Source organism: Lygodium microphyllum, chromosome 8, assembly GCF_053477565.2.
Source record: "Lygodium microphyllum isolate KBCC chromosome 8, Lygodium_microphyllum_v1.1.10, whole genome shotgun sequence".
Lineage (NCBI taxonomy): Eukaryota > Viridiplantae > Streptophyta > Polypodiopsida > Schizaeales > Lygodiaceae > Lygodium > Lygodium microphyllum.
In genome coordinates, this window is record NC_141142.1 from 58,795,780 (window position 1) to 58,807,146 (window position 11,367).

Here is an 11,367-nt window from a genome sequence, read left to right on the forward strand (position 1 = left end):
TCATGACATAAAATGTTTAATAGAGTTGGCATATTTTTGTGGAAATTTGGTTTTCTTCTGCTTTTATGAATAGCTAGAATGAACAAATTCAAAGCCCCTTCTAAGAATGGATTGTTGGAGGAGCAATTGAGAGGAGGCACCTCCATTAGCTTAGTAATGGAAAAAATCATGGTGGCACTAGGAGATGTAGTGGTAGCATAGGTATTTGAAAAGAGAGAGAGAGATGTTTTGCATGAGAATAGGCCCCCCAAAACTAGAGAAATGTATAAGTTTTCTTTGGATGGGGCGTCTACATTGAGTTTGCTTCCCATTGACCACAAAAAATTGAAAATTCGTGGTGGATGGGGAGGCAAGGAAATGGTGGGAGGCAAAGTCATAAAAGAACATGGAGTGGCAATGTGTTGTACACGAGAGAGAGAGAGAGAGAGAGAGAGAGAGAGAGAGAGAGAGAGGCTGCTGGGAGAAAGTGGTAATAGTATGCATGTGAGGGGGAAGCTGAGGCTGATAGGGGCGCGGGAGAGACGATCAGCCGCATCTATGTTGTGATTCCAGCGACTCCGTGCGTGGCTGCTGGGATGATGGGGCTCCAATACAGTCATTGTGAAAGCTATCGGCGTCTTGTTGTTGTTGTGGGTTATGGTGTTGTAGCGTGGGTAGTGTGCTGTGGGGTGGCAGGAGGGCGGGCGGCTCCTGAGGAGGACCTCATATCGTCTCTGCCGGGGCAGCCTGGCCGGGTCTCATTCAGGCAATACGGAGGGTATATCACCATCGACCCAGTCGCAGGCCGGAGCTTCTTCTACTACTTCGTGGAAGCTCAGCACGACCCACTCTCCAAGCCCCTCACGCTCTGGCTCAACGGAGGTGATCTTCTCTCTCTCTCTCTCTCTCTCTCTCTCTCTCTCTGTATCTCACTTGTGGGATCCTTGTGAGACGCACAGGACCTGGCTGCAGCTCTGTCGGACTCGGCGCCTTCACTGAGAATGGCCCCTTCCGTCCCAGCAGCAATGGCGGCTTGATACTCAACCCTTATGCATGGAATACAGGCAAAACCCAACACCCTTTCATACTCTCATTACATACTCTTATCTTTAATTTTCGAACACTACTCTCTTATATACCCCCTTTTATATTTGCAACACGGTTAGCAAGCTTAACTAAATTGCAGCATCTCTCCTTTCTCATCTCCTTTTGGATCACAATGCCAATTACCAAGAGGACCACAACTCAATCGGTAGGATGGGTGCATGAGTAATGGAAAGTCTCAAGCTCCAAAAACCTACAACCAATTGAGTGGCTCTGTGGTGCCTTCGCCCCTTCGAGGTGCACATACTGGCATGGAATCCAAGCATCACAACTGAAATGGTCACATAACATGGTTGGAAAACTACTAGAAACTACCAAAAGATCCCTTTCATGCAAATTATGGAATGAAATAAAGCACTAAGTACCTCATAGCCTACATTCATAAGCCTAATCCACATCCATGTGTTGAATTCCTTAGCACTCCTTCCTCCGTTAAAGTGCATCCCTTTGTTTTTTTCAAGCCATTAGTTATAGCAATTAACATTAGCGTTGTGCATGACACATGCTATACTTTCTTCAAAGTCAAGTGAAGTTAACATGCTTTACTTGCTAGACTCAAAGAAAGGCTAGCATTACTCTACCACTTGAAACACAAAGTACTTGTCAATTTGACTTCTAACCCTTGATATGTTTGTCAAACTAACTCATAATCTAGTCTAAATCATTTACATAGACAACTTTTGTTCATGCTTACCTAGTTTAACTTGCAACCGCTCCACCTTAATTATGGTATTTAGTTATGCGCATCTTACCTCCATTATAACATTTATAAAAAAGGCTGGAAGAAAAGCTGGCCTTTTATTTTAATTTACTCTATAGGTTACTTAGTAGTGGTTTTACATGTGTAACTCTTTTAAAGATTGTCATGCCATTAAGATATTTTCTTACAAAAATGTGTCGCGCATGGAACTAGTCTCTTAACACTATCTTGCATGCTTCCTTATTCTATAGGGTTTGTAAGGAAGTGGGAGGCCCTTTTAGATTTGAAACTAAGTCCCTCTTTTGGAGTCACCTAAACTTACATCAATCCCTTCCATGATTATTCTTCATAGGAATTGCAAAACCAATCAACTTTCATCCTAATTGTGTTGCCCTATGACATTAAAGCATGCAATCCACTTGATGACTTGAAGTTTCCATGAACGCATGACATTTTAGCAATCTAGGAAGTACAATGAGTGACATATGTCTCAAGTCTTACTCAAACCAAGCCACATCAACTTGTGCCACAAATAAATAAATATATTGCAAGCTTTTCTTATCATGCCACATGAAAGTCTCACGTGTTGATTTCAACATTGAATATTCATGCCATTCACAAGCCACATTCTTTGTATTATCCACAAAGAAGCTTATTTTTGAGTGCTCTTATACATTAAGATAAGTGTAGGAAGACTATCTAGCCTACAAGAAAAATCTTCTCCATTACGTGATGTAAATTAACGAAAATTTCATTACATGTATTTTTGCATGTGTGCACTTCATTGACACAAACATATCCTAACAAAGACAAACTATTGATCCATAAAGCACTTTCAATTTTCTAAACACCACCCATGTTTTCTCCTAATATATCATTTTGTTTGAGTCTCAAAGCACCTACATGATTTCAATTACATCAACATAGTTAATGAAGTAGCTTTTCTAAGTAGCACAGAATTTTTGCTATTAATACAAGGCTTTTTTGCAGTATCAAATGTGCTTTATTTAGATTCTCCTGCTGGTGTGGGTTGGTCCTATTCCAATACAAGCTCAGACTTGATAACCAATGACTCACAAACTGGTATGTATCCAAGATATATAACGCTAGTAAGCTCAAACTTAACAACCAAAGACATAGGAAATAATAAGCATGCAAGATAAATAATATCAATAGCATCTAGAATTTTGAAAGAGATCCCAATTTTGTTTTTTTGGATTAAACATTTAAGTATAGTAATATGAAATCATTTTCCTAAAGAAAGAGGCCACATCACAAATATGGTAGGAAAAGGACAACTACACATAGAAATTCTCTAATGTTTTAAAGATTATGGAAGAAAAATATTTCATAATATGTTTGAGAAATATTCAAGCATTGATGCTTGAAAAATGGTATTATTATTGACAAGTGATTTTTGTGCTACCAGCTCAGGATAATTTTATTTTCCTACAAAATTGGTTCCAAAAGTTTCCAGAATACAAATCAAGGGAGTTCTTTATAACAGGAGAAAGTTATGCTGGTAAGTGTACTAACTCTCCATCAATCAAAATTCAACAACATAATAGGATTCAAGCCTACAATTCAAGAGAGATAAGCATGTATAGATACATGCATGTGCTCTCTATTTATTGATAAATGTATGTTCTATGAACATGAATCATACATGTCACATTGTTGGTCGCTATATGTAAAATGAGAGATAGAACATTGCTATGATGGTTTGATGCCATGGCCTATGAAGGTAGAACATAGTATGCATGAAGATAATAGTTAGGTTGAGGCAAATATCATTTCATTTTTACATTTGTTATATATGATGACACTAGTGTACGTGATTTAGAAGGGGCAACTTATGATATCATGTGGGTGTATAATGAGGGTTCTCAAAGATGTATTTAACTTATAAATTAGGGATGGGGATCCTTTTATGTTTACAAATGTATTAAAATTTGGGGTCATGTAGTCTTTGAGAGGGTGTTGTAGGAAATTACTAAGTTTCACCCTATACTTATATACAAAAACATAGGCACAAATATAACTAGATATGATTGAACATGTACCATAGGTATGCATGAATTATGACAAAATACAACTAATTTTGACCCTATACTTACATATAAAAACATAGGTACACATCTAACTAATTATGATCAAACATGTATCATAGGTATGCATTAATTATGAAAAAATATGTCTAATTTTATGGGATAATTAGGAAAACCTACTTGGTTAATAAATCTAAATGAGTATGCTTTTGTACAAGTTCTTAAAAACTACATGGTAAAACTCATAATTAGAGAATAAGATGCATCATATTGAGGGGTGTGATTTAAATGAGGTTACTATCAAATAAAATTTGTGAGAAAGAATATGCATTTAAGGAAACTGGGAGAGGTAGTAGAATTCAATGGTGTCTTTAAATAAGGGCATATAATTGTAGGTGACTATCTCCTTGTTATTAAGAGTGAATCCCTTGGAGAGTCTTCATTCTTATTTAGAATACATCTCCTAAATATTCATTCAATCCTTTAGAGAGATGAAAAGAAAATGGATGCATGTGTTGGGCGTAAGTAAAATGAGAGTTCTTACTTAAAATGTCAAGCATCTTGAGTTTTATTTCTCTAATGAGAGCTCAAATGTTATTTAATCCTCCTTATTTATTATTTCACATATTAGGGAAAGTAACATGGATGAAACATCTTATGTAGGACATTATGCACCACAACTTGCATCCCTAATTGTGGACTATAACCAAAAAGTTGAGGAGGAGTCATTCAACTTCAAAGGTTTGGCGGTAAGAATTTAGTTTGAAAATATGCACCTCAATCTTTGAATGTCATGCTATTTTTTACTATTGCTCTAAGCTCAAGCATTTTATAAAAGACTCGTGATTACTATATTGTCTCTACAAGTAATTATCATATCTCTACATTGGTGATAGATTTATGATTGCAACAAAATTCGATACTATATCTTTATTTCAATGAAAATATTGCCACCTTCACTTCTACAATTTATACATCACAAACAAGGGCTAGATATGGCCAACTATCAAACCAGCAACATGGATAGATCTTACGTGTTGGTTCATCATGCATGCCTTAAGGAACCATTCATACATAAAGTTTGGGATTACAATATATTGACCTACACAACATTTTCCTAGGTTAGTAAATAGATTAGATGCACAATTTTTCCATGTCCTTCTTGATTAATACTTATGACCAACATGACGATTTCTTCATTCTCATTAGCATTCTTCTTTATTATTGCTAAATGTGTTTTTATGGAATTTAATACTATGCACCACCTTAGGACTTTTATTATTGATCTAGTTTAAAATTTAAATAGTTGGAGGTTCCTTGCTAATGGGTTTTTCATATGCTCTAAAAGTATAAATGTATGCTTCCTTTGATTTCTTAACTAGATGCCTACACTATGTCCATGACCAATATGTGATGAAGGACATTATCATCCAATCATAAAGGTATTCCTAATTGTTGGGATTTTTGTCTACTCCATGAGGCTTTAATTGCATAAATGGCTTCTTATAATCCTCTATGGACATCCATAAGTCTAATCTCATTAAGTAATACCTAGTTGGTTACAATTACCATTGATTTTAGGACCATGCTCAAGTGTCCTAATGATTTTGACTAAATAAGGGGCCTTGCAAAATTCTAAGCTTCAAGAGGTTTCCAAAAGCTTCAAGGTTTAACAACATTTAAGGTACTTGCTCAAGTTTATTAGTTATTTTGACCAAATAAGGGGCCTTTAAAAAAATCTTACAAACCATCCCCCATCCTAGAGGTGCTTGAAGGTGAAGGCTTCAAGGTTTAATAACATTTAAGGTATTTGCTCATGTATTAGCCATTTTGAACAAATAAGGGGAGTTACAAAATCCTACAAACTATCCCATATCCTAAAGTTCATGAGGAGCTTGAAGGCTTTAGGGCTTCATAAAATTTAAGGTAATATTTGGCCCCCTTTAAGAAGAGTGAAATGATTAATAAAGAAATAGAGAGGAGGGAAGGCTTGATCATTTGAAGGAAACCCTTCTCAATATCTTGTCTAAAATTCTAATGTAGTTTGTTTTGGCTCATGTATTTCTTTGTTAATCACCAATGAGAGGTTTGTTACTTTGATAATGACTTATGTATGCTTCTTGATTTGAGTAGATGTAGCCTTTAATTGGATTCAAATCTATATAAGGAGTTTGCTCATTGAAAATAATTTTTTTTGAAGCTCTTCTTGCCCCGCAACACAATATATTATCATTATTCACATCCATTGTGGTAGTCAACACACTAGTCTGAATTCTACCTTACATGAATATATGGCCATAAACACATCCTTTAAATAACCCATCCAAGTTTTGATAAATGGAAGAAGAATGCACAAATGCAACTCAAAGTTTGTTTCCCTTTGAGAACAAGTGGCAGTGTCCAATGAAAAGGAACAAATGAATTTAAAGATCATTTCCCTCTCCTAGACCTTAAACTTTTATCCAACTAAAATTGTAGCACTACCTCACACTAGAGGTAAAAGAACAAGTGGGAGCAAATAGAGTAAGCATGACAATCATGAATATTATCGATATAATGGTGAAAGTTAAGAGAGAGTGTGAGAAAGGAGAGAATACATAACAAGCTCATGGAAATGAGAACCTTCCCCCTTCTTGACTTCCTTTGTGGAGGTCTTAGAATCATCTTACATAGCACTTTTGATAAAGATAGTTGGAGTTTAACCAAACTTTATCTTGCCCATTATATAGTACATCACTTTTTTATATTAGGCTAACAAATTAAAATAATGATTGAAGGTAATCTAACTTTGTCCCTAGCATCACAAATTATGTCCAATCGTATACCTCTTGAAGGAAATCATAGTGTGTTGAGAAACATAAGAGTAAAATGGAGATAAAGGAAGCCACAAACGAGTCAAAGGGAGACAATTGACGTTATGGTGGATGGAAATGGAGAGAGGACATGGTGAATCATGAAAAGAGTTGAAGAGTGGCAAGAGGGTGAGAGAAAATATTTTAAGGCTCAATCATACAATTATGGTTGCTCTTCTTTGGTGCATAAGAGAATGTGTAGCTTTGCCTAGGAACAAGAAACATGTGAATCAAGAACAAGCATGATACAAAGACATTTATAGAATAAATTCATACATTTTCTAGTACATATATACACAGTAGTCAATTGAAGGAAAGGTATAGAGGCATTTGTGTGTGTGTGTGTGCGTGCGCGCGTGCGTGTGCGTGTGCGTGTGCGTGTGCGTGTGCATGTGCGTGGGCGCGGGCGTGTGCGTGTGCGTGGGTGTGCGTGTGCGTGTGTGTGTTATACTAACTCCTAGTCTCTTATTTTGATTGTCTCCCAAAGTGGAATAAATCTTTATTTTTTGCTATGTTGGTAGATTGGCAATCCACTCTTGAATGGTATAATTGATGAGGAGGCAACTGTCTTCTATGTATGGACCCATGGATTAATATCTGATGCCACCTATGTAGCAGTGATGGAGAATTGCAACTTCTCCATTTTTGCCATTTTATCTTATGAATGTGTGGTTTCATATCTCGAGGTCGATCGTGAAGTTAGCAATTACATAAACGCTTATGATGTACTCATAGATGTTTGTGAGCCTACCACAACAAATCAAGCTCTTCGTTTGAAAAAACTTATGGTATGACCCTATTCTCAAGCACTATATTCATTTCAATTTGGGTCTTTCTTAGTAAGGATATTATGACTAGATACACCACTCACATGTGATATAATTATAAATAGTAATACCCTTTTCTCAAACATTATTATTTCAATTTGGCTCATCTTGGACCCCATAGAAGGGATACTATAGTCAAATTCACTATTTCACATGTTAAATGCCACAATTTTTTAATGTCTAGAGAGTTATGTAGTTGACATCTACATGTACCGATAATGCAATGTTAATCAAACACACTCATTAGCATAAGCTAACATTTATGTATTACCAATAATACAAAATTTGTTAGAAGCATTCATAAACACAATCTAATTTGTGTGAGTACAAAAAATGCATTCATCAACACAACCTAACATGTGCAACTACAAAAAATGCAGAGTCCTATCAGAAGCATTTATCAACATGTTCTTCGAAGCAAGTTGGATGTTTGCATAGATGATGAGATTACAAGTTACATGAATTTACCAGAAGTGCAAAGTGCTTTTCATGCTAACACAACAGGAGTTCCTTATCCTTGGGGAGAATGCACCTATGCGTATGTACATATTACATGTCAATTTTTTACATTTTATTTCCTAAAGCACTTAGATAGTATCAAATGGATTAAAATAGTTATTTTTTACAATCTTAATGAATATTTAGTTAGTTTTTAATAAGGTCAATGAAAAAAAATTAGTTTTATGTTTATCATCACAACTAACAGTAGTTTGAGATATTTGAATTCACCTCAAACCAACCTATCATTCAGTCCAAACTCACTTTTTAACCAGCTCATGGGTCTTAGTCATTGGCTAATTTTTTTTCAAGATATTTCTAGATTACCTAATTTATAGAACTACATATTTTCAGGCCATCATTCTTCTACGATGAATCCAATTTTGATGACTCTATGTTGCCAATTCTAGCACACATTCTTGAAGCAGGTGTTTATGTACTTGTATATAGGTAAGTAAATCTTGAAAATTATTTATTGATGTGTAAGTTATCGAGAAATATGTTTTTGTACCTTGTCTTTTCCTATTTATGAGGCATTCATGGAACCTTTTTTCTTACTTTGTTTGATTTGGAATGAGGTGTAGTGGAGATGCGGACACTGTGGTGCCATTTAGCGGAACTAGGACACAAATCAACCAACTAGCAAATACTTTGGGCTTGGAAACTACCATCCCATATAGTGCATGGTTTCTTGAGGGCCAGGTAAAAAAAAATTATATCACTTATTTCTAAACATGTGTGATGGAATGGTGACTTTCCTTGAAGGTTTCACTAGTATTGTAAGGACATGAAATTTCTTAGTGATGGGTTTGTCTATCATAAGTTAATGAATTTTATGGCTATGTTTGAAAATAGTATTTGGCATGTATAGGTTGGAGGTTGGACACAAGCTTATGGAGCTTTGAGTTATGCCACAGTGAGAGGTGCTGCTCACATGGTTCCATATTCAAACCCAGCTCGTGCACTTGCACTTTTCACCTCATTCTTACATGTTACCCCACTCCCCACAGTTGATGTAGGTAGCTACATCTCATTGCATCATGATTTTACCAAGAGCAAAAAATCATTAGCAATATAATTTGACAGTACAAGTGGTTAAGATTATAATAGAATTGAGTTGAACTTGCAAGTGGGATTCACACTAGTTCTAGATTACATGAATTGAGCTCAATTCACCTCAATTTTCCATTGACTGAAACTCTCTTTAGATTTTAATCTAGAACCTTAGACAAGCCCTCCATTTTGCAACCATATCAGACTAACATTACCATTTAGTTGTTATGTCCAAACTCTTCACCTAAACAATTTTAGAAAGGTTCCCACTATTTAAATCCCTTTAATCAATTTATGACCTTCAATTGTGAAGGGTCAATTCAACCGTATAATGTTGACAACAAGTATTTCATGTTTTATCAGATGGAAACCTTATTTTTATGTGATATTCCACCTAGAAATAATTCACATTCCTCTTACAATTTCAATAAAGTTTATTTGCCATTATTGGGCTAGTTTTTCTTAAAGATTGAGGTGCATAAATCTTAATGATATCATTTACCTAATTTCAAGTATCAATATGCTTTGCATACCATTAATGAAATATATCAAAATGGCATAAACATTGCTAAAGGATGAAGAAGTTAAAAGTGAAGGTCAAAGGTGAAAAATCTATTAATTTTATATATGATTGAGCTTCTAGTTGACATAGTTAATACCTTTTAACCTATTTTTTAAAATCCATGACTTATGTTTTGGTTGACGATGTACATAAGGAACATCCAGCACTAGTTTTCATACATTATAGGTGAATCATTTTCTTTTAGCTATTTTACAGTGCTAGACAATCAAGGAATTTAGGGGTACTTCTCAATAAGAAATCTTCCACATTAGCTTTATCAAAAGTAGATATTTAGGAATGATTCTCAATAGCATGACAAAAATATCCACACTCTTATTTGATTAGGTCTCATTAGGAGAAATATGCTCAAAGGGGTTTCTCTCACCTTTCTCTCTCTCTTAAGAGAGGTTCCAAAATAATGTTATAATAAGAGATCTTCTACAAACAAGCAAATCTCGTATTTGTATTTTTAATAGAATTCACCTATCATTTTATCCTCAAACTATAGGATTAGGTCACTTTTTCTCAAAATCCTCACAACTTATAAATGCAATTCTATTTTCTCCAAAATTAGAGCCAATCATTGACAGACCACTCTTTAATACCCTCATGACTTTTCAACATTAAAATACATTAGAATAATTCTCATTCTTGCTTCTTAAAAGGATGAAAGTTAAAAAATGTTATAAGTTGACGTACACATTATATTTTAAGATTTTTTAAACCCAGATACACATTTTTGACTCAAGAGTTTCCTTGTAAATTTTTATATCTTTTGGACAAGTATATGCCCATTTTTGAGCTTTTTTCTCTCTCTCTAAAAGCTCTACCTTTATCCCAAATTTTGTATACTCTTCTCTTTTCCTCCAAAATATGGTTTCTTGCATATGAAATCTTCTGAAGCAACATTGAGGAGTGGTTTTGATGCCATTTGCTAAAATCAAATAATCTCCATCTACAACACTCTACACTACTACAAGCAATCTCCCTCTTCAACAGTCTATACTACAAGCAATCAAGTGATAATGGAGATATCTTTATTTTTTAAAATATGTGATGTTATTATTATTCACAATTGTTGTTTAATTCTTAAGCAAAAATTCATGGAGAGAGAGAGAGAGAGAGAGAGAGAGAGAGAGAGAGAGAGAGAGAGAGAGAGAGAGAGAGAGAGAGAGAGAGAGAGAGAGAGAGAGAGAGAGAGAGAGAGAGAGAGAGAATAGAAGATAAAATTAGAGCCTAATTAGAAGTTGATTCCAAGATAAGATTAGAGGCTAACTAAGGGTTAATTGGGGTCTATCATGACTAAAATCAAGTGAAAAAGTCAAGATCCATTTGGGTAAAAAAGAATACACATATACTGAATCAAAGGGGTATAATTATGTGATTTGCATGTTAATCCAAGTTAAAATTATCGTACATATTTCTTTGTGTAATGGAGGTGTAATATGTACTAAGAGAAAGAGAGATCACTTTCAATTGGAGGATGAATATGCACCAATGTTCAAAAGAATTGTGGAAAGGGATGATGCAATAAGATATAGGATGCAACAAGAAAGAAATGCATAGAAAAAAATGTGGATCTTTGGGTTGATGGGTGCCTTTATCCACCTAATCCACTAACTCAAAAGCAACCACAATTTAATGGGCTTATGTCATTTGTAAAGTTTGTTTGTGAAGGCAATGAAGGATTGTATAGATACACATGTAGACTTGTGACACAAGGACGAGTAGGGGTTCATCAAGC

The 11,367-nt window shown here is 35.1% G+C and overlaps 1 protein-coding gene across 1 annotated transcript; it reads left to right on the forward strand.

The window, feature by feature from the left end:
• The first annotated feature begins 428 nt into the window (after positions 1 to 428).
• Positions 429 to 9,468, forward strand: LOC148032345 (serine carboxypeptidase-like 44). The gene is made up of 10 exons (XM_087682976.1): positions 429 to 861; positions 939 to 1,043; positions 2,774 to 2,866; positions 3,213 to 3,305; positions 4,495 to 4,580; positions 7,205 to 7,471; positions 7,891 to 8,048; positions 8,363 to 8,458; positions 8,593 to 8,710; positions 8,880 to 9,468. The coding sequence occupies exons 1-10, from the start codon at positions 576 to 578 to the stop codon at positions 9,084 to 9,086; spliced, it is 1,509 nt and encodes a 502-aa protein (XP_087539102.1). The 5' UTR covers positions 429 to 575; the 3' UTR covers positions 9,087 to 9,468.
• Positions 9,469 to 11,367: the final 1,899 nt, after the last annotated feature.